The sequence below is a fragment of the Erpetoichthys calabaricus genome, chromosome 8, assembly GCF_900747795.2.
Source record: "Erpetoichthys calabaricus chromosome 8, fErpCal1.3, whole genome shotgun sequence".
Lineage (NCBI taxonomy): Eukaryota > Metazoa > Chordata > Cladistia > Polypteriformes > Polypteridae > Erpetoichthys > Erpetoichthys calabaricus.
Genome location: NC_041401.2, coordinates 60,996,917 through 61,022,042, shown reverse-complemented (window position 1 = coordinate 61,022,042; position 25,126 = coordinate 60,996,917). Strand labels below are relative to the sequence as shown.

Below are 25,126 nucleotides of genomic sequence, written 5' to 3'. Positions count from 1 at the left end.
GGTTCTTCATGCTCACACAAGAAGATGGAAATAAGAGTTCAAAGGGAAAAGTCAATTCAACCCCACCACTTTACTTGCTGTACTCTTGTGAAGAAAGTATTTTACACTCTTTGTTTTCCTTCTACAGTTCCTTAGGACAGCCATTACAAGAAAAGTGTGGTTTATAAATGCTTTAAAAATCAAATCAATTGGTCTTAAAGCAAACATCAACATGTTGCTCAACTGAACTAAAGGGCCACCTCTAGCTTTTCATGTGATAACAAAGAGGACAGGAAGATGTGTAATTCTTGTGCATCCTTTCTATGGAGGGAGTACACGGAGTGTATAAGGTGACACACAGAACAGTGCAATACTCTCAATCCAATGGACCACACTGTGCTGTCAAGACTAGGCAGAATCTGTATGGTGCTCCACAAATTACATAGGATATATCCTTTACATTCAATCAGAAAAAAGTCAATCACTTATTTTTTTTTTCTTTTAACCCAAACGATCTGCTGCTCAAGACTCTTACACCTTGCAGTCAGTTAAGTTAAAAAATATGACTCCGAGATGGCGCTGCCATGTGTGTGTGTGAGCAAGAGCAGCCCTGGCGCTCTCACAACCGCCTTTGTGAAGAAGTAGTAGTGAATGGCTTGCATTCCTTGTCATCGAGAACAACGACTATTTCTCCTCCACCCTTCTTCCCCCCCTCCAACCAGAAAGGAGTGGGATGGACTGTAATATTTTCAGCCTACTGTAAAAGGCCAGGAAGTGGGAAATTCGAGAGCTGCAAGCCTGAAGAGTCAGAGGAGACTGAGGAACCGTGTGCTCATACTTCTACAGGAGTCTGCCCGAGCGTGTGAGAGGGGCAGCGAAGGCAAGATGGAAGACACTTTAACCATTTTCCAGAACTACCCTACCCTCTCTATTTTGGTCTGGGCTCTGCTTTTCAGGGGTTTACATCGGTTGCTCCGGGAACTGCCGCTACCTAGATGTGTGGCTCAGGACAGGATTAAAAGTTGGAGATGGAGGAACTTGAGTGTGTCTCTGGTACACTCCATTGTGACAGGACCTGGTGCATTGTGCTGGTGAGTGGTACCATGTGGCTCCGCTGCCTCCCTGATTTAACCCCTTAGCTTGCTGCATTCTGCCTTATTCACACCAACATGGGGATGCTGTGCACGTTTGTCTAAGTGAGGTTTTGTCTCTGCCAGGTCAGTTACAACAGTATAACCCCACCTCCTTCTTAATCATTGGGCAGGAGGCATCTTTTCTAAGGGTGGTTAATGTTGCTGTCTCAGAGACTTGCATTCAATCTTAGCCCAGACAATGACATGTTGAAATCAAGTGTTTGTGTAATTTTTCTCTGAGTATTCTGGTTTACTCCCTCATCCCAAAAGTGAGCAGGTTAGGATTTTGGCCATGCTAAGTGTGTCCATTGTATATAAATGTGTGAGTGGGCCTATTGAACAATTTACCTTTCATTTAGGGTTGGTAATGTTTCACATTTACACCCTGGACTTGACCTGCAAGTACCATGCACAGTTAAGTGCATACAGTAGGTGCAGCACACCTCCTCATAAAATACCAAGTCTGAAAACAGCTTTTTAACTTCACAGTAAAACCCAGATTTTCATTATGATATTCATGAGGGACGCAAAACTTTTACATTTCTTTTTCCTGGCTGCTGCATGAAGCAGAGACACCTTTTTAACCTGTTTGACTGGCTTTCATTGTGCAGTGTATATGTCACACAAGCATCAAGTGTGTGCTTTGGGATGTTATTGCTGTAACAAAGTCAGGTGTTTCAAAATAATGCAGGCCATCAGTCATCCTGTCTACGTGGGTGCCAACGTAATGACAATGTGCTTGCATTTTGAAATTGCTATTACGGTTTTAATCACTACTGTACATCACAGAGACATCTTGGGACCAGTCTGTGTTCCTTTACAATGAATCCACTGATAACACAAGGGTACCATTCAACTGTAAAATTGAGAATGTCAGTGTTCCAGACTGACCTACTTACCTAAGGAACACACAACATTATAACGAAATGCATGCCTAATCAAAATTTAAAAGAAATGAAAGTCATAAAACAGTTAACATTACACTTAGAGTCAATCCATCCATTTCTGAACCCACTTAATTCCACTCAGGATTATGTACAAACTACAGTCTATTCTGCCACTCTGTATTGCAAAGGTAGGAACTAACTCTGCAGAGGGTGCCAGCCTTTCACAAGAAATACTCAAGCACTTAATCCACCTAACATTAGTCTAACAGTCTTTGGGGTGTGTCACAGTGTTTACACATTCTTGTCCATTTAATAAAACATTTATTTAATTAAAGGCTGGAGCTCTAACTTATCCTACCAGCATCAAGTGCAAGACAGCAACCATCAAGACAGGGTATTCTTAACCATAACAGGGCCAATTCACATAAAGCTTTAAATCCCTAAAAGTGAAAGTAGAGCCACAAGAAAATCCATTTAGACAAAGGGTCAATGTATAAAAGACACATTAACAGCAACCAGGTCAAGAATATAATCTTTGTTCATAAAACTGTGAGGGAGCAGAGTAACCAAACAAAACAACAAAAAAAAAACACAAACAAAAAATAACTCAGCTATATGATGTCTAGGATCACTAGATTTTTCTACTTTAATATAACACTTACAAAGCACAACTCAATTATTGCCATTTAAAAATGCCAAAGTCAAGAACAAATGATGGCCTTGTCTAAATGGACTTTTTGTTCATCGTTTGTCCATGTCACGCTTTATAATCACTCCCTCTTACTTGGAGACAAGGAGTACAACTATACTAATTTGAATGGTGTACTCCAAAGGGCTGATTCTAACACCCAGTGCTGCAACAGAAAAAATCTGGATACCAATAAAACCCAATTATAGATTTTAATTATGATATGCAAAATAAGTATGAAAATAAGGGAGTTTAACAATTGCTGGAATTTCATTACAGCAGTTTCAAATTTTAGAAATCATTGGGGGGAGAACATGCGTGGAGTTTGCATGTTCTCCCCATGTCTGCGTGGGTTTCCTCCGGGCGCTCCGGTTTCCTCCCACAGTCCAAAGACATGCAGGTTAGGTGGATTGGCGATTCTAAATTGGCCCTAGTGTGTGCTTGGTGTGTGGGTGTGTTTGTGTGTGTCCTGCGGTGGGTTGGCACCCTGCCCGGGATTGGTTCCTGCCTTGTGCCCTGTGTTGGCTGGGATTGGCTCCAGTAGACCCCCGTGACCCTGTGTTCGGAATCAGGGGGTTGGAAAATGGATGGATAGATGGATGATGCATTCGACAAATGCTGTATGGCAGCACTTAGCAGGAAGCTCTCCCTGGTCCTGAATGAGCAGGTATTCCTCTCAAAGGGGAACAGAGCAGAAAAGTGATTACTAATGAAAAGTCATTTTAACAAAATATGAGATGAAAACGAGACTTGAATCCAAATCCAAGAAAGGTAAAATATTTTAAACTGAAGGAGCACAAACCAAGAGACAACAATTAATTGAGAATGCCAGATAACTTCAGGAGAGTTACTTGTTCATTTCAAGAAAACACCAACATTAATGCAGGGGTGTGTATCAGCTTTACAAATTGCATGGGACTCATTAAGAAACAAAGACAGAATAGGGAAAAAGAAGCTTCCAGAGCAGACATGTAACTGGAAGGAATTCCCCAGCATGATTGTTACATAGATGGACATCTTCAAATTACTCTGGTATGAATGACTGCGCTTGAGGGTGCCCTCTGACAAGCTGGAGTCTTTCATAAAAATCACTGCATCCTGGTTAGCATCTGTTACTTTTGGTATGTGCTCTTGCTAACTATTACTACAAACTGGTTAAGATATTGATAAAATGGGTACATGGATAAAACAAAAGGTCCCATCTTTCTCAACAATAGCCACAGACAAAGATGTCTAAATTTATAATGACTCTATTATCAAAAACCTGAAACTGAAATCAAATCCCAAATGGAGCTCTATGTCACTAAACTGCCAGTGGTCATACTGCAATAGTTTTGTGTTTATGAGGTGCTTAGGGGCAAAGCTTACCAGAAGTCATGCCACTTGCACTTCAGAAAAGGTTACCCACCTGAAGCTAAGCAAGTTTGGGCCTGGCCAGTACTTGGATGGGCAGTCAACTAGGAAAAGAGTGGGCTGCTGTTGGAAGAGGTATTAAGGAAGCTAGCAGGGGGGAGTGACAGGGAGAGTGTGCTATAAAAATGGTCCTTTGAATAAACTAAAACCAAGTCTAGAAAAGTACTATATAAATGTAACTAACTAACTAACCTTAAGAAAGAGGTCTCATTCATGGTTTTATTTAAACAATCATTAGAAATATTACCGTGAATCAACGTTTTTGGCCTGGAACCTCGCTTGAAGGTTACTAGTTGATGACTACACAAGATGTTCCAGAATTTGACTGTGCAGTTAAGAGTCACCTGACTGACACAAAGACATTGCCTTCACAGCAATCAGACAAGAGTTTGCCTTCACACTGGTCAAACACATGTTTCTTTTGAGACAAAGATGACACATGCTTTATGTTTTGTTTATTAATGGGTATCAGAAAATATCCCTCCATTCATTGATTTTCAATAGTCACCTAATTAATTCAGTGTCTGACGAAAAAACAAAGAACCCATTGAAAAACCTGCTTAAACATGGGAGAATGTGCTAATGATTGGGCTAGGATTTCACTATTGGCACTACCTAATGTGCCACCTGAATCATAAAATATATTAGTAGTTTTAAGTAACATGGAGGCAGGGCTCAGTAATTTATATTATAGTGACCTGCAAAAAAATTTAATTAGAACAAAGATTGAATTATCTAGCGTTTGAAACCTCCATCCACAGTCTACTGATGATATAAGGAGACAGCAGACTGGCCTGTCCATTCAAGAGATTAATCTCCATTCACTGCATCCTCTACCATCCTGCTAGAAACTATAAAATGTTTCACAAGTCAAATCTATTAATACATGTTACCCTAATAAGTTTAGTTGGGGGTTTTACACTGATGAACATCATAGTTATATTTAAACATAATTTTGCCCAGAATTGTAAATTAATTATAAGACAAAACCCTAGATCATAACAGAAATTAATTCTAGGATTAAATCTCTGCCAGCTTTACACATTTGGACACCAGTTATTTCCATTTTTCATTACAAAATTGGCTTATTTTGTTCTATTGTTCCATTTTTGAAAACTGGTGAATAGCAAATAACACTGCTGCGTATTCCTAATTGGTCTCAGGTCAGTTTTTTAACTGGGCTACTCTAGAACCTATTTGCATTTAAGCTAACAGAGTGTGCTTTTGATTTTTAGTTTTGGGTCATTGTTCTGCTGGAAAATGAACCTTTTAGAAACCTGATTTTCTTGTAAGTTGTGTAAGGTTTTCCTACATGAATTATTCATAGATTGTTGCATTCATTTTGCCTACATTCTTCTCAAGTCTTCCATGTCCTGGTGCAGAGAAGCATACCCATAACAAGATATATCCACATGATGGCATGAATTATGTTCATCACTAATAAGACAATCAGGTAGACAATCCCCGTCTACAAGTGAATGCAAAACCTGCTAACCACCTCATCAACACCCTGGAGTCAGTCCACCATGCTACTACACACCTGCATGCTGCACCCCAAGTTTTGAGCACAATTGTTTCTAGAAATTTTCACTGGCACGGACTTTCCTTCATGACAGTATGATATCAAAAAATCCTGTAAATTTAGAGAATAACACCAAACATAAAGAGAACTCACCAACCACCAAGTGCACACAATGTACAGCAGAGGGACTGCAATTTCCATAGGCCTTAATTGGGACTTGTAGCAGTCCCAGAGCTGAAATTGAAAGCTGGCTCCGCCTCTTGGGGAATCACTCACAAAACACCAGGAACAAGACACAACATACTCTCATACATAGAAACTAAATAGCAATCACAACTGAAAAAATACATAATTACACAAATTATAAACATTATTAACATAAATGATAATATTTTAACAAAAAAGACAAACATTATTTAAACACTCACTTAAACATAACATTGAGGATGGAAATTCAGAAAATGACTGAGGACACCTCTATATTATGACAAAGTATCCACATAGTCCACCATCTGTAAGGAGTGAAAGAAACAGTCTGCTTAGAGTGTGCCTCTAATGATTCACCTAATGTATTCAAAGTCAGGTCTCTTTTGTCTCCAAGGGAGTCTAAGCCCCGCTCACACAAGAGATGCTTTCCCAACACAGGAACTTTGCTTTCAGGAAACAGTGAATTCCTGTATGATGTAGGCCCTGGGCTACTTGGGGTCCCTGACCAAATTTGTGATGTGCAAAGAAGATCGATTCAGTGCAACATGAGTGGCGTTCGGGAGTTTACGGAGTTTACAGGGTAAAACCCCCCAGATTTGGCACTTGTACTTATGGCCAACCAATCAGAATTCAGAACCCAAGCCCAGCCCACTATAAACTCCTGACTGAATAGAAAGTACATACCCTAGAGTAGTAGCTACCTTCCAGGAACTACAATTTGCCCGAGTCCCTGTAATAGGAATGCTACAAAAGTTTCAAAAAAGTCTCTGGTTCCTAAAAAAAGTTTCTGAGGCGAGAAAGTGCCTAATCAGAGGAGTTAATGTACAAGTGGCAGATTACTACTGCTGCTGGAAGTTCAAAGGTCCTGTTTGATTTCTCTCTGGAAATTTCCGAGGTCTGTACTCTGAAAGTTTGACTGACCACTATGACAACAACAAAAGTGAACTGTTTGGTGGGGAGTGGACTTTGTTTTATAGTCACTTTAAATGCCATGGCCATATTAGGTGCATCATAATAGATCAATGCTCCTCTCTTTTGCAAGTCAGGGCCCAAAATCTACAGTCTCCACATTGACATACACAGGTGGTCTGTCTGTTCAGTCCAGACAGTCTGAACTCTTTTTTCCATACATTCACCCTTGACCTCTTCAAGTCAGACATGAATCAGATCATCTGTTCAAATAACCATATACTGTATATGGCATTACTGCAAATTAATCTGCTTATGACAACAGTTTCAGAATGACATAAATGACCATGCACCCTAATGTTGCCTGTCCTCATAGACCACTGCTAGTGTTCATGTGTTAGGATTGGGAAAGCCTTATATACATGTCATTATTATTTCTAACGTCTCTCTGCTTTTACCTGCAGTGTTTTCTTAAAGCCGGATATGCTTGCAGACATCATGCTCTCCTTCTCGCATGCAGCTTACCTACTGGTTTGTGTGTCCTCAGGTGAGAAACATTCTTTAAAGCTATTGCTTCATATATAAGTCAGTGGGCTGAAGGGTACTTACAAATTTGCTTTTTGTCATTCATCTTTTTGAGTTTAATTTTTTTTAACTGTTGTCTGAGGCAAGTGGTGTGTTTGGTCTAAAATTTAGATCCAAATATCAAGAAAATGGAAGGCATCACAATACATCATATTAGTTCTGTGTCACAGATTTACTGTAAGTCACAATAAGTTGTTCTGAGACATATGGTCATAATTCAGCCTAGGGCTGGAACACTATTAGGCCAGCCTACCTGTTCAGTAGGTCATCAAGAAAACAGTGGGCTGCTCACAAATGAAAGTACTTATAATGAAGAAATGATCAATCTCACCTTATCAAGTGTTTAATAGTCATTAAGTGAGGCTATGTCAAACAATGAAATAAATGAGCACAGTGCCAACTCATTTATACCTTTAAAAAGATTGTCTTTGGTGTATAACTGACCCAATTACTAACTTCACAATCAGACTTGGTCACACACTCTATAAAGGGTGGCATGGTTACACAGTATTTCACTGCTGCTGTTCAATCACTCCAAAGTCCTAGATTTGAATCCCAGCCCGGATGCTGCCTGTGTGGAGTTTACATGCTCTTTCCGTGATGATGAGGGATTTCTCCTGTTACTCCTGTTTCCCTCCCACATCTCAAAGATGTGCATGCTAATTTAACCAGTGACTCTAAATTGGCCCATTTAGGTGTGATTGTACCCTGCAATGAACTGGCATCCCATTCAGTGTTTGTTCCTACTTGGCATCTCCCTTTTTTGATTGAATACCCCTCTTGTCATAACCTTGAACTGGATTAAGCAGGTTTGATAATAAATGGATGGATAAATCAACCAGTTACAAACAAGGAAAACCAAAAAAGATATCTGTTTCTCAAGTCTATCTATTAGTTGTCACTAAGCCTTTATTTTTGTACTGTAGCACAAGTAATGCACATGCTGTATTTTTGGTCATAATTCTCTCTTTACTATAGTTATTTTGTGTTTGAAGGTTATTCTTGCTGTTTGTTATAATATTTCTTGAATCTCTGTAAAAATCTACATTGTCCCTTGGGACAAATCTATCTATCTATCTATCTATCTATCTATCTATCTATCTATCTATCTATCTATCTATCTATCTATCTATCTATCTATCTATCTATCTATCTATCTATCTATCTATCTATCTATCTGTGCATTCAAATGAGACATACTCTGTTTGCCACAATATGATGTTTACATGCAAGGCTGTTATTCTTGTATATTTTGCAATTTAGGTAATGTTACAAGTTGGGTCAAACAGGGGCCAGTATGGGGACCACTGTTTTTTTATTAATATATATTTCTGTTATAGATAACAGTGTTACTAACAAGCTGGTTAAATGTACCTGTGACACTAAACTATAGTTAACATTGGATACTCTAGAGTCAGGAAAATGAATACACAAGAACTTGTACAGAATTACGAATTAAGCACATACAGTATATGGAAGGTGATGCTGAATGTAAATAAGGTTTTCCACAAATGAAGTGAAACATCATTTACCCAAAATATCAGAGTGTGGGGTTTGAAACTTGAACGTGCAGAATATAAGAAAGACTTTTGAGTCATAGCGGACTTTTCACTATTTACAAGAACAGAGTATAGAGTGGGTGGCACGGTGGTGCAGTGGTAGCTGGGTTCGCTTCCTGGGTCCTCCCTGCATGGAGTTTGTATGTTCTCCCCTGTCTGCGTGGGTTTCCTCCGGGTGCTCCGGTTTCCTCCCACAGTCCAAAGACATGCAGGTTAGGTGCATTGCCGATCCTAAATTGTCCCTAGTGTGTGCTTGGTGTGTGGGTGTATGTGTGTGTGCGCCCTGCGGTGGGCTGGCGCCCTGCCTGGGGATTTGTTCCTGCCTTGTGCCCAGTGCTGGCTGGGATTGGCTCCAGCAGACCCCCATGACCCTGTGTTAGGATATAGCGGGTTGGATAATGGATGGATGGATGGAGTATAGAGTAGTGATTAAGAAGACTAAGGAAATGTCAGGTTAGAAAGCACACAGTGCCTAGTACAATTCATTAGGAATACTGTTTGTAGTTTTGGTCTAAATATTATAAAAAAGACATATTAGTGCTAGTAAAAGTCCAAAGACGAGTAACTAGACTGATTTTAGGATGGCAGGGTATGAGAAACAAAGAAAGACTGAAGGAGCTTTTGATTTTAGCAATTGAACATTAAGAGGTGACATAATAATAGTGATTAAAAGTAAAAGAGCATTAGTCTTGAAGTTGCGGAGTGTTACTTTAAAGTTAGATCTTCATCACATGGAGGCCCAGATTTCGGTTGAGAGTAAACTTCACATTAAAGGAATACTTCACTAAAAATATTTAATTCATTTATTACTTTCCCCATGTAGTCTGTAGAGTTGGCCAAGAAAAATTTTAATCTGATGTTTTCAGGCAGAATGAGAGAAAACAGTTTATGATATAATGGAATGAAATTGTGACCCATGTTTAATAGCAAATTATATGAAAATTTTAAATTGAAAAGAGTAAAACATTCTCAAGTCCATTATCCAGTTGAATGCTCAAAACATGCAAAATGTACACAATTTTTGTTAAAATATTATTAATACTTTTGGAAAAATCATTGTAAAAGGTAAACAAGAAAAGGCTCATTCCCGCCTCTCCTCCTTATTCATTGGTCAAGAGCCCTGTCTTTATTTAAAAACCACAGACTTATGAGAATTGTCTTTTTCTGCTTACCTTCTGCTTACCTAAGTATTGCTAAGTTTTTATCACAAATGGCTCACTGAACATCAAATTTTTCAGATTTTTAATTCCTATATATGCTAATATATTCACCAACTTACTGTTGGTAAAGAAAGATTCACAGATCTTGACTTTGTCAATGATGCTGTGATCTTCACAGAGTCAATGGAGGCTCTGATTGGGGCTCTCGAGAGACTGAGCAAGGAGTCTGAGTGTCTGGGCTTGCGAGTGTCCTGGATAAAAACCAAGATCCAGGACTTTAATGACCTTTTGGGCACAGCCATCAGCAGTGTGTCTGTCTGCGGAGAGAGTGCGGACCTTGTAGAGAGGCTTACTTACCTCAGCAGCGACAGTCATGTCTCTGGTGACTCTTTCTATGAAGTCAGTAAACGGATTGGGAGAGCATGGAGGATCATGAGGTTGCTGGAAAGGGGTGTGTGGTGCTCCATTTATCTTTGCAAAAGGATGAAGTTTTGCTATATGGTTGTGACACATTGATGCCATCCAGTGACCTAAGATGAAAACTGGACTCCTTCGATACTGTGTCTCTTCCGAGAATCCTTGGGTACCACTGCAGTTGCTCATGGAGTCTCAAATGAGGCACATTGCCTGCATTGTTAGGGAACGTCAGTTACGACACTATGGCCATGTGGCGTGATTCCCGGGGGTGATCCAAATAACAGGATCCTCATAATTGGGGACCTGAGCAGCTGGACCAGGCCAAGGGGATGCCCATATAACACCTGGCTGTGTCAGAAAGATGGTCATTTCCAGGCATTGGGACTGGACCATTTGTCTGCCTGGGGGGTTGTCAACCAGGAACCCAAGCTGTTTAGTCGTGTGATGGATGAGGCAATGTGCTGTACCAGTGCATGCTCACCAACCTGACCTGACCTGATAAGATAACCTGTAACCATAACAACTTTACCTAATAAATTTGCAAAAACTTCTAAATTTCTGTTTTTGCTTTGCAATTCTAGGGTATTGAGTGTTGCATGATGTGGGGAAACATTAATTTAATGATTTTAGCAGAAGGCTGACACATTAAAAAAATGTGAAAAAAAAACTTCAGGGGTCTGAATACTTTCTGAATCCATTGTAAATGAGAACTAACAATATGCATACACATTTGCAAGATATTGCTTATTTACATAAAGAAACACCACTATGCAGAGGAATATGTTACATCCATTGTTTCTGATCAAGAGAAACAGTTATAGAGCATTGAAGAAGTCTCATCAGATCCTTGTGAGTAATGGAGTTTTTGGGTGAGCTTTAAGAATTTAGAGCTTGACTCACCAGACAGCCCAGTCTGGCAAGAATAAACCGGAAACTGAGCTTTTCAGGAGTATAAAGTAAGTACTGTATATAATATATTTAAGAATACAAATTAAACACATTCATCTTGGCATGTCACTGTAATATTGCGTGAGTCAAGCCATGTCTGATGACATCAAAGTTTGCAAGTTAATGAGATTTTTTTTTTGTTTGTGCCACCTTCCCTACTGCTTTACTTTAGAAAAATGATAAAGATTGCACAAACTAACTGGCATGCAGCCAAAAGCTGTCATTTCACAAGACCTCAAAGGTATGCTGAATGGTCCCATTAATTAGCTGGAAGCGAGTTGATAAGTAGCTTTATTTTTAAACAAAGGTTGACGCCTTGTCTTGGCAACAAAAGAAAATGCAATCCTACGTGTCTCTGTCACACATGTCTACACTTGACCTCTTTAATTGTTTCTATTCCCGTTAAAATTATGCCAAGAACACTGACGCCCATCGAAGATCCCAGTTAAATGCAACATTAGCATAATTTGGCAGGATATTCTGTGAAAAAAATAAAAGGTAAGGTTATTAAAGATATACACTTTTCAGTATTGCTGAAACTACTTGCAATCACTTTTTTGGTAAATGTTTTATTGTAAGATTAAGAGCTTGGTCACAAAAAGAAGAGGTCCTTTTAGTGTCCTGTAACTATTATTTATTAAACCCACATACTGATTTGAATTTCTTAAACTGGATATAAAAATATCATTTGTTTTAATATGAAATAACACTGTTCAACAACATTTTTTTCAGAATTGTGATGTATGTTCTAAGCACACTTTATAATGCTGAATCCAAACATGAAGATTGCTATAGACTATAGCTCAGCTTTTAATGCCATGTGCCCCAGACTGTTCACCAAACTGAGGGACTTGGGGCTGAATACGCACCACATAAATTGGTGTTAGACTTCCTCACAGATCCCATGTAGTAAAAATGGGACGCTTTATCTCCAATACTATTATCCTCAACACAAGAATCCTTCAAGGATGTGTTCTAGGCCCCCTTGCTGTATTACATACCAATGACACACAGCTCCAACTCTATCATGAAGTTTACTGGTGTCATGTTGGTGACAGTTCTCATCTCAAATAATGATGAGATGGCCTACCTAACAGCCTCCAACAGAACATCAGAAAAACTAAGGACCTGCTTGTGGTCTTCAGCAGGAAACAGCAGCGGTCCTTCACACCAGCCTGTATTAATGGGTCTCCAATGGAAAAGTAAGCAGTTTCAAGTACATTGGAGTTCAAATCTCTGAGTACCTCATATGCTCAGGTCAAAAAGTAAAGTACATCCGTACCATTTGAGGCACCTGGGTACGTTAAGGGATTCCTCAATGTTTCTAAAAACTTTCTGCACAGGCAATCTGAACACTGAACATCACATTCTGGTTTGGAAGATGCTCTGTAAAATACTGCAAAGCCCTGCAAAGGGTGATATGAGCACCATCAGATTTGCTCTCCCCTTCCTGCAGGTCATTCACACCAAGTTTAGGGACAAAGCAACCAAAATCATCCAGGATTCCTCCCATCCCAGTAATGGACTGTTCTTCCTGCTCAATTCGCTCTGCAGTCTTTCAGCCAAAACAGAGTGCTTCAAGAAGAGCTTTTATGCTTAGGCTATAGGGCTTCTTAAATAGGACATACACCACAACATTTTTTTAATATTATCTACGCTCTGGTCTTGTTTGATCCCTCTCCCTCCTCATATGTGTCATTGTTCACAACTGTAAACAGATACATTATTCAATTTAGCTTATATTTAAATTATTTCTATTCAACCTTATTGTATTTAAATTTAAGTTGTTTAATTTAGTCTGATATTTGATGTTCCTATTTCTCTATATTTATCTCTTACTTTCTTCCTGAACAGTGTGAGTAATGAACCAGGCTTACATTTCACTACACGTTGTATGTGATGAATACATCCATCCATCCATTTTCCAACCCGCTGAATCCGAACAAAGGGTCACAGGGGTCTGCTGGAGCCAATCCCAGCCAACACAGGGCACAAGGCAGGAAACAATCCTGGGCAGGGTGCCAACCCACCGCAGGACACACACAAACACACCCACACACCAAGCACACACTAGGGCCAATTTAGAATCGCCAATCCACCTAACCTGCATGTCTTTGGACTGTGGGAGGAAACCGGAGCGCCCAGAGGAAACCCACGCAGACACGGGGAGAACATACAAACTCCACGCAGGGAGGACCCGGGAAGCAAACCCAGGTCCCCAGGTGTCCCAACTACGAGGCAGCAGCGCTACCCACTGCGCCACCGTGCCACCCCGTGATGAATACATACATTTTTTATCTTGGATTATCTGTGGATATCTAAAGTTGATTGCACTTTTGTTTAGCTTGCAGCTTGACTACTACAAATCCTATTATCTTTTGTGTGAGTGGAACAGAAGGGATAAGAATTCAGAAAATCTGGCCAAAATGTTTCTCACATGTTCTAGGAATGAAAAATGCCATAAATAGACCACCTGTTGAACCTGTGAAAATTTTCCTTCCTCCCCTACATATCAAACTTGGACTTATGAAAAACTTTGTTAAAGCAATGGATAAAACACAAATGGGATTCATGTACTTGATAAATACATTTTCTCTGGATCAGTGATGCCATCACTAAGAAAAGCATTTTTGCCAGTCCTCAGTTCAGAGCAGTGTTAAAAGATAACAGATTTGAAGAAGAGTTGAATGAATTTGAGATAACTCCTTGTCTGAGATTTATAAGTGTCTGAACAAATGTTTAGGAAAACTGTAAGGCTGACAACTATCCTGAAACAGTAAGTGATCTTCTCAAGTCATACCAAACAATGGAGTGCAATATGTCACTGAAGATTCATTTCTTGGACTTTAACTTAGGGCTTTTTCCCTGATAACCTTGGTGCGGTCAATGTTGTATCCTGAAAGTGATTTCATCAGGGTATATCCAATATGGAAAGCCATTAAAATGCAAGTCAAGTTCCAGTGACTACTACTGAACTCTTTAGAGAGACCAAGTATAGCAGAAAATCAAAAAAATGTAATAAGCATTTAAATTTACAATATTATCAGATTTAATTTATAAAATTTCAATCAAAAACCATTTCCTAATAGAGAATTATTAAGAACATTGGATTCAGCATACAAAATGCTATCAGTCAGTTATGGCTGTCCGTCGATTCCAATGATAAAGCTGTACATCCATTTGTCCATCTCTGTCACTCCCCTTCCTATGTGTTCACTGCAGGGAGAACAGCCCAATTTGGGAAAGATAGACCCAGGGGCAGGACGGGCAAGAGAATCACATCTCTGGGCACAGCAAGGTGATGTCAATAGAGATGTCTTGCTCCTCTCTTTAACTCTCGTTGATGGGTTCATTCTTGTTTGAAGTGACAGTGTCCTTCAATGACATTCTGTCTCCAATGTGTGCAATCCCCAGCAATTGTCTTGAGCTGCCCTTATGAAATAGAGCAGGCTTTGAGAGAATGCTTAAGTGGTCCTTCTAGGGTTTCTTCTGACCAATCCGAGGTTGCCTTCACCAAGTTCACTATAAAGGAACATATGGTGGAACTGGGACTAATTTTCACCCATGGGACAAATGGGTGTGCCCTTTGGTGGAGTGCCATCACAACCAGGGTAGGTTCTCACCTTGCTGGAAGGATAGGTGCCATATCACAACAACCCTGAATTCAGTCAGTCAGTCATTCTCCAACCCAGTATATCCTAACACAGGGTCACGAGGGTCTGCTGGAGCCAATTCCAGCCAACACAGGGCGGAAGGCAAGAACAAATCCCGGGCAGGGCGCCAGCCAACCGCAGGACCAACCCTGAACTGAATGAGTAAATTAGAAAATGCCCAAATATTAAACATTTATTTTTTTAACACTGAAATGCTTTATATAACCTTAAATAGCACAGTTTCCTACTTTCTAAGCAGTAAAATATAGAACATTTTATGAAGTGGCCAAGGCAGCTGCTTTAAGAAATGCTGACTGTTAGGGGACTGCAGGGCACAGGCATTCTCTCCATTGTGTTTTCTTTCAGATAAGTCGTTAGGATAACTCTTGTCACTTAGCAACAGTATGCCACACCTAAACACGCTTTGTGTGTCGCAGGTAGTTTACCACAAGTGCACCACCACCACCTCTCATATACTTAGAAATCTCATGTGCCAATTGCAAAACATGTGTTAAGGCAAGGTTTGAAGTTTGTTCAAAGTGCTTCTCCAGGCCTTCAGTGTCTTCAGAAAAGCATTTATGTTTATATTCTTTTACTTAGGTAGATATTTTATACATTTACAAAATTTTACCATCATAGCCAATTAATACAATAATTGATATATGACAGCATCCTCCTAAAGTGCCTTGCGCATATTATTTTTCAGGGTATTTCATTCAGGATGCGGCTGACATCATCATCAGTGGACAGTCACGAGCTTCCTGGGAGTTTTTGGTTCATCATGCCTTGGTAGGTAGAATTGACATGTAATACTTATGCATTTCCTTTCTGGTTCCTCCCCTTTCTGCTAGTGTCTTTTGATGGAGTCTGCTCAGAAGTTTTCCTGTTCAAAAAATGGGATGCTCCCAGCTCAGACTTTGACCTGCCAAGTGATACTAAGCCGATGATCTACACATCCTGATACTCTACTGAGGAGGTTTTTGATGCTCAGTGTGTAAAAGATTTTAAATCAGGAAACTTTCAGTATAGATTTTAACTTGGTACAAGCTACTGAACCAAAGGCCAACATTCCTGTGATCTTTCCTCGGGTCTTTACTGAGTCTCTTGTAGCCCCAGTTAAGTCACTTCACTTTTTCAAGTCTTCCAGAAATGCTAAATGCTGGATGTTTTTTTTTAAGTTGACTCAAGACACTATAGCTGAAAGGCAGAATATGCAACGATGCAAAGAGGACGATAAAATAAAAAATGCACTTAGACCAAATTTGGACAAGACATATAAGGTTAAGTGTGACTGTAGAGGTCCTGATGTGTGTCTGTGAACATGGCTATGTCCTTGGTTGGTTCATTCCTTGATAATGCATCTAGTGGGCTTGGTGCTGGCTCACTGGGCCCATGTACTGGATTGGTAAGCTAGAAAATGGATGGAATTTGCATTCTTTATTGTAGCATGTAAAAGATCATGCCTGTCTAAATAAAACCTTTTTTGTTTGTCCATAACACTTGAGCGTTTTTAGTCTGCCACTAAACAACTTGAGTCAAATGGTTTAGCAGGTAGGACTAAAACAAATCCATGAGAGGATCTGAGCAAAACGAAAGGCTTTTCTTTAATTGTAAATAATGTGTACAATTTCCATAAAGCAATATTCCCTCTGGGAATGCAGAATAATCAATAATAGGCATTCCTATTTTGGCCCAGAAATGATGGAAAGGCCTACAAAAAGGGCTAAGCTACATTCAGTTTGACTTCCACATGATGGGGGATTTCTTGTGTGAAAGGGAAAATCTTTGTAATGGCACATTGTAAGTTTACGTTGCTCCGGGAATGCTACAATCCTAGAATGGGTGTAGGCAAGCCGAATCGCCTTAGAAAACATTGCAAAACTAAATAATTGAGATAATATTCAACCCTATATTATGCTGTAAAGGTTGGGCGTCTCATCTAGGCTTGTTTCCTGCCTTGATCCTGATATTGACAGAATAGTCTCAGGCCCTTGTAACCCTGAAAATATACAGTGGATTCAGAAAGTATTCAGGCCCCTTCACTTTTTGCACACTTTATTGTGTTGTAGATTTAATTTTAAATGGATAAATTTGCCATTTTCACCCATTTACATTTCTACACTTAACAGTCTGTAAAGACAAAATGGAATTGTGTTTTCAAAAAGTTTGGCAAGTTTATTTAAAATCAAAAACTAAAGTCTCTCATTCATATCAGATTTGCCTATAACTTTATTGGAGTTCACCTGTGGCAAAACAATTGATTGGACATTATTTAGAAAGGCATGCACCTCTGTATATAAAGTCCAGCTATTCCCACTGCATGTCAGGACAAAAGCCATGAAGTTCAAGGAACTCTCTGTAGACCTCAGAAGTTTGAAACCACCAGGACTCTTCCCAAATTAGCCGTTCAACCAAGTTGAAAAACCTGGCAAGAAGAGCTTTGGTCAGGAAGCTGACCAAGGACCCAGTGGTCACTCTTACAGAGCTTCAGAAGTCCTCTGCTGAGATGAGAGAACCTGTTAGAAGAACAGTCATCTTGGCAGCACTCCATCAATTAGGTGTTTACGTTTGAGGATTCTGAGGGCATGAGGACAAAGATTCTCTAGTCTAATAAGTCAAAAACTGAACTCTTCGGACAGAGCCCCAAGCGCTATTGTCTGACAAAGACCAGGCACTGCTCATCACCTGCCTAATACAATACCTAGGGTGAAGCATGGTTTTGGCAGCATCACACTATGGGCATGATTCTCATTGTCAGGAACAGAATTGAGGTAAGGATAAATGCAGCCACATATAGGGAGGTATGTGAAGAAAATCTGCTCCAAAATGCAGGCCACCTCAGAATAAGTCGATAGTTCACCTTTCAACATAACAGTGACCTGAAGCATTCTGGAAGATAACACTAAAGTGGCTTCGGGAGAAGTCTCTGACTGTCCTTGGGTGGCCCAGCCAAAGCCCAGATCTACTGTAAACACCATAGAAGACCTGTGAAGAGACCTGGAGATGGCCTTTTACAGGCATTTGTGTTCCAGTTGAACAGAATGTGACAGGATCTGCTAGGAAGAAAGAGATGTACAGGTGTACAAAGTTTGTAGAGACTTGCCTAAAACAACTTGAAACTGTAATTGCTGCCAAAGGGGATTCTACAAAGTACTGAATTAATGGTCTGAATACTTATGTGATACATTTTTCAGTTTTTGATTTTTAATACATTTGCAGACCTTTCTGAAAACATACTTTCACTGTCTCATTCTTTATTGAATTGGCCATTTAAAGTTAAATCTACAGCACAATAAAGTGTGCAGAAAACGAAGGGGTTCTGAAAATGTTCTGTATTCAGCTGTATTCAGCATACATTTGTAAAGTAGTTCTGGGCTGCGGGGGACCGGAGTCTGCCCTGGCAACACTGATCACATCTGGAAGGGGTGCAGGACTCACACACAAATACAAGGGTTGCGATTCAAAAAACAGCCAATCAACTCAACAAAAGCATTTTTGATGGCTGACATGGAAAGAAAGTGCAAACTCCTCACAGACAATGGTTAGACATGGGTTTGAACCCAGGGCTAAGGAACTCATTTTATTTCATGTTCAAGAAATTCATAAAATGGTCAAGTTAATATTAGCAGTGGATAGAAAAATTAACATAAAAAAACTACTAAATGCATCATTATACAAGTTTAAAAACTTTTCCAACTGGTTTTGCTAAATCATATGATGCCTGTAAGCTGAGTAAAAGGCAAATAGTTCTGGCCTAGTGACTAAGGTGCTGTTCTGGAAGTCATAAGATCCCATTGTTCATTTGCCACCACTGTGTTTTGTGTGAATCTGAGCATTTGGGTAGTTGCAGAATTCTGGATTCATTTGGTCAACCTGGTCATTGTCTGTATGGAGTTTGCATGTTTTCCCTGTGTCTGTGTAGTTTTATACCTATATCTCAGAGATATTTAGTTCATCCTGATTGGCGACTCCACACTGGCCAAGTTGTGCCAAACTAATACTGTGGTCCTGCCTTGCAACTGATGCTGCCAAGATTGGCTTTGGCTTGATGTGCCAAATACTTGAAAATTAATTTATTATTATTATTAGTAGTAGTAGTAGTAGCAGAAATAATTAAACATGTTGCTTCCATACAATAGTAGAGCACTGGCTTCACAATAGCCTTTACTTTCCATGCACCTGGTTTAGAAAAAATGGGTTTGCAAATTGCAATATTGCTCTGCTACTACTACTAATACTACAGGCTGAACATCCCCAATGGGAAATTTAAAAATCCGAAACTTTTTGACGCCAGTGGTTGAAAATTCCTCTGACCAATTCTCCCTCTAATTTATTTATTTACTTGTGAGTGGATATGAGTAACACATGAGCAGGTACTTACCGTTTACGACCGATTTCAACAATAACGCTTTGAATTTTTTGCGGCGCGTAGAACTAACACATGGACGCCGAGCGTGTGAAGGGATCGGGTTTACAGGGGTCCCTAGTGAAGGTGCAGTTTCAGGGGTCGGAGGAATGTCCGCTGGTAGGGTTTCGGTACCAAAGGGTAAAACGCGTGACAATGCCTGAGTGACACTTCCAAACTGCTGCGCGGGAGACGGAGTGCGCGGCAGGAGAACACCAGCTCAGCGGTTAAAACGCACTGCGCGGCATCCACGCGGCTCTGACGGCCTTTTGGCGCCAGTTTGTTATCAGCCATCGTCACCGCCAGCCCTCTGTGCGTTGCTCACTGTGTTTTTCACTTATTTTCAGTGTGCAGTAACCTTCTAATCAAAACACAGCATCGTAGATGGAGACTGAAAGCCTGCCGTTGTTTGTTGTTACTGTTGCTTAACAGCTGATACAGGTATTATACTGACGAAACTTTGTTTCATGCACACAATTATAAAAATTGTGTATAAAATTACTTTCGGGCTATTTGGATAAGGTGTACATGAACCAAATAAATTTCGTGTTTAGACTGTGTCCCGTTGGCAAAATATCTCATTATGTATATGCAAATATTCTACATTAGAAAATATCAGAAATTCCGAAATACATCTGATCCCAGGCATTTCGGATCAGGGGCCTCGCCTGTGCTGCTAGTAATAATAATAATAATAATCTGTTAGAGTGGCTCGGTGGTGCAGTGGTAGCGCTGCTGCCTTGCAGTATGGAGACTTGCATGTAGTTTGCATGTTCTCCCCGTGTCTGCGTTGGTTTCCTCCCACAGTCCAAAGACATGCAGGTTAGGTCATCCTAAATTGTCACTAGTGTGTGCTTGGGGTGTTTGTGTGTGTGCCCAGCCCGCCTTGCGCCCTGTGTTGGCTGGGATTGGCTCCAGCAGACCTCCGTGACCCCTTGTTAGGATATAGCGGGTTGAACTGATGACCGAATCTGTCTATGAATTCTTGTAGCCACAGTAGCATGTCTTCCCTTTGAAAAAGTGGTGAGCGTCTTGCCTAGCACCACAACAGCAGGCCTATTGTAGTCGCCTTCTTCGCAGCATCACAAGACTGCACAAGCTGGGTGGAAATTGGAGGTTTGGACAATCGGTCATATTTATTTTATAACAATACATTTATTTTTCTACTCTGGTTGCCATCGGTTTAATCAGCGGCTGACGTACGCAGGCAGGCTCAGTTACAAATAAGCCATCCTTTCTTCCTCCAGCCGCTACATAAGCAGTCAACAGCCACAAGAACCGAAGTGTTTTCATCCAACAAAGAAGGCTTTTTGATCTTCTGCTTGGCCAGGTTGTAGGTCGACATTCTTTACTCGTCAAACTCCTCTCATAAGCTATGTTTCCATCCAGTTTTTTCCGACGTTTTGTTATCGACAAACAGAATATACGTAAAAAAAATGTGCGAAATTTGCTGTCTCCAGCCTGTTTCCATCAAACTGGCTTTTTATCGATAAAATGGTGTGCGTGATGACGTCATCCCCCCCAAAACGAACTGTCGCATAACTTTTGTTGTATCGCGAAAAAAATCTGCCCTTGAGCCGTTTCCATACATAATTTTGTGTATGTCGCAAATTATCAACCTTTTGTTTTCCACGTTACACCCCCTCCACTAAACAAAGAAATGGAGAGATTATTCAGACAGTTTTTTGAAATTTGCCAGCTTACTGTTATTTCAGTTTCACAAATAATTGGAATTGTACATAATATCCGAAGACGACAGCAGAATGAAGCAGTTGCTTGTCTGATAGCCCTAGAGCTCGAAGAAAGTACCCCAGTGCGACGAAACCCACGGGTATGGGAGAGACGATGGAATAAGACCTTCTGGGAGGAGGTGGTGGAGAGACACTTAACAGAAAATCTCTGGCTGCAACATTTTATAATGACACGGCCGACGTTTGACATGTTGTGTGGATTCATCAGTCCTGATGTTGCGCCCATCACAGGTTGCCACCGACCACCGGTTCCAACCCAAAAGCGGATTGCCATCGCCCTTTACAAGCTGGCAACCTGCGCCGAGTATAGAGTAGTTGGAGAAACTTTCGGGGTTAGTAAAACTACCGTCCATCGATGTGTATATGCTGTGTGCACCGCTATTAAAGAAAAATTAATGCGGCGTTATATCAGACTTCCGACTGTAGCGGAGGCCAATGAAATTGCATACCGCAATTCCTTGGTGCATCTTGTGCCACAGATTTACGGTGCGCTGGATGGCACGCATGTGCCTATTCTTCCCCCGACGGAAGGCTACCGCGATTACATTAATCGCAAAGGGTGGCCATCTATTGTTCTCCAGGCCCTTGTTGATGACAGGTGCATGATACGAGACATTTGTGTTGGCACTCCTGGAAGTGCCCATGATGCAGCTGTGTTTGCAGCATCGGATCTGTAAAGGTGAGCCTACCTTTCAACATCCCTTCACAGTGCGATAACAACTGAATTAACCTGCTTCCCTGAAGGTTTTTAATTAAAACTGAAATTTGAATTAATACAAAATAACGACGTTTAATCAAAAAAAAAACTCTCTTCATCAGACCATGCGAGCCGCTCCGCCATTCTCGTTTTGATTGCACGTGATGAAAATGTGACACATTTATTTGCGTTACAGCCCTTTTTTCCGACAAAAACTGTTTCCAATGTAGTTTTTGCGACATCTGAAGTATCGACATGGAATTTATGCGCTAAAGTTAAACGGAAAAATATTATGTCGACATGTACAACATTTCATCGATAATTAGCATTTCCATCAGCTATATCGGTAAAAAATTTGAAGCGCTAAATATTTTTTCGCAAAAACTCCTTGGATGGAAACCTGGCTATAGTGGAGAGAAAAAAAATGAAAACGTTGCCACCATGTGGTCAAGTAGTGGGAATGCAGTTTTATTATATGGCTAAAATGTGGATAAACGGGCGGAGCACAGGGATGATTCCTCACAGCTTCAAGAGAGCTGGTCATCCTGGCCATGGTCATTCTGTGGAGTCTGCATATTCTTCATTTTTCTGTTCTATTTTCACAATCCAAAAACTTACAGGTTAGATTGATTGGTGACTGTCTATCCTCACAGGTGGCACAGTGGTAGTGCTGCTGCTTTGCAGTAAGGAGACTGTGGAAGATTGTGGGTTCGCTTCCCGGTTCCTCCCTGTGTGGATAGCGCTTTGAGTATTGAGAAAAGCGCTATATAAATGTAATGAATTATTATTATTATTTGTATGGCTGAGTCTAGGTGGGCATGTTTAGACTAACAGGTTCACTATAATAATAACAGTGACACGGTGCACAGACCTTTGGTGGGCAGTGGCTTAAAAGAGAGAGAAGGGGCAACACTGTAAATACATTTGTTAGTGATAAAATAATAAAAATAATTACCTTTTGCTTTCTATGTTTTGCCAGCTTTTGGGTTTTATAGCAAGATCTTCCTTTTGGATGATATGTTTAGACGGCGTGCAATGACTATATCATTGTTAATAGTAATGGACAAAATCAGAAGATCAGAGAGCCATTCTTGTCCACACAGATTTCTGAGTTTTGACTTTGAAACTGTGCTTGAAAAAAACAGTTTCTGTTCATACAGGCAACGTGGCATTGATTTTCAGCAACTGTCCCAGTATAAGAAACACACAATTAGCATCAAACTTTGAATACAGTTGTCAAAAAAACTTTGTTCAACAGTTACTGTTCATACAGGCAACGTGGCATTGATTTTCAGCAACTGTCTTGGTATAGGAAACACACAATTAGCATCAAACTTTGAATACAGTTGTCACTACTTGGGCAGTACATTTTGGGCAGGTGTTTGCAGAATGAAATCCTTTCATCTCTGTCAGTACACTCACCCTGATTGATCTTAAATGTTCCTGCCATTACTGGCCCCACTCTTTTCCTCTAATAGACGTGGACACACTCTTTCACAGACACCCACAGTTTTACGACACTAGCTGCAGTTTGCTTAAGTTGACCAGTAAAAAAATGCTGTGTGCTGTGAAATATACTTATCTTGTAAATCTCTGATACTTTTCTAAAGTGGGGAGGAGATGTTAACTGCAACAAGACTGCAAGAAAAGTGTTAGAAAAGGAATGAGCATATTGTATGTGCAGCTTGTGTGCAGACATTACAGCTACCTTACACATCATTACATGATACAAACTAACAGGACCAGTACACAAATATTTATTGTACATTTTTGTGGAATTAATAGTAATAATTATCATAGACCATACTTTACATCCAATATGGAATAGCACAGAGTAGCCAAAAGAGGAATGTTGCTTATCGCTGTTTATTTCTCTATTTCCTACAATTAAAAGGAGATGCTACCTTGTGCTTGGAATGAACAGACAACACTTGGGTCAATGAGTCCCTGACTGACTTATGAGACAGCTTAGCTATTAGCTAAACAAACAGGCTTGATGGGATGAATGGTCTCCTCTTGTTTGTAAAATGTTTTTTGTGCCTTATAATGCACTGTAATGGGCAGTCATGCCTTGCTGCATTATCACATAAACCACAATGTTTTCATACCACCTTACAGAGGAAGATATATCAATAGATCATAAACATGTAATCAGTTAACATTATATACTAAAACATGACTCTTTTGAATCCTCAATAAGATTTGCTACCCTCTAAGTCTATGGCCTTCAGTTTGGTCCACCTTTCACTTTCTCTCAAACTCCATTTATAAATATGTTGGAGATTGGGAGGGCATGGTGGAGGTTGTAACTTGTTTTAAGCACTAATCGGTATTCATGCTTGGATTTGTAGGTCATCTCCTCCTTCTTGTATACAATCTACACTCATCGTTATGTAGCTGGCTCTGTCCTTGCTCTCTTTGTGGAGATGAACAGCATTTTTCTTCACTCAAGGCTCCTTCTCAAGCTCGCCAACGCCCAGACTTCAGACTTATATTGTGTGAACAAGTATGTCAACTTTGCCACGTACGTGCTGTTCCGATTGGGAGCCCAGTTCTACATTACTTGGTACATCCTCTACAACTTCAACACATTGGTCCACCCGTCTTTCTTTCTAGTCGCCCTCATGCTTATGAATCTCATGATCCTTGTGTACTTCTATCGCTTGCTCCGTACAGATTTCCTGAGGTCACCAAAGAGCCGGATTGTACTCAATGGCACCAACAACAACTTGAAGTTTGTAGATGATTAAGGCTAACTTTGGACTTTTCACTAAAGAAGTTAAGAAACATTTCACGATGGAATGACCATGCTGTTCTGCAGAGTGTTGGGGGTGGACCCTCCAACTCAGCCGGCAGTCAGCTTGTGACAGCACTTGGACTGAAAAGCTGCACACAGAGGAATGGACATGGACTTGTTCTCTTTGAAATGAGACTGTTCTTGTGTCCTCCATTAATAAACTAGAAGACAGTTAAATGATGAAGGCTGACAGCATGACCTGAAAATGTTGCAGTTCCATGGCCCTCTCCAAGGACTTAACTGCTACTGCTCACTGTGTCCACCCCACTTTGATATTTATTGATGTGAAAAGTCTCCTCTGACAGATTTTGGGTCCATTTTCTTATTCTGACAGTGTTTTGCAAATTAAGTTGTCTAGTGTAAAGCACTGCAAATGATACCAATGTAACTGTGCTAGTAAATGATTTTTGTTGTCA

At 40.3% G+C, this 25,126-nt stretch overlaps 1 protein-coding gene across 1 annotated transcript; it reads left to right on the top strand.

The window, feature by feature from the left end:
- Positions 1–629: 629 nt before the first annotated feature.
- tlcd1 (TLC domain containing 1) lies at positions 630–25,126 on the top strand. The gene is made up of 4 exons (XM_028806588.2): positions 630–1,070; positions 7,203–7,285; positions 15,767–15,849; positions 24,265–25,126. The coding sequence occupies exons 1-4, from the start codon at positions 865–867 to the stop codon at positions 24,661–24,663; spliced, it is 771 nt and encodes a 256-aa protein (XP_028662421.1). The 5' UTR covers positions 630–864; the 3' UTR covers positions 24,664–25,126.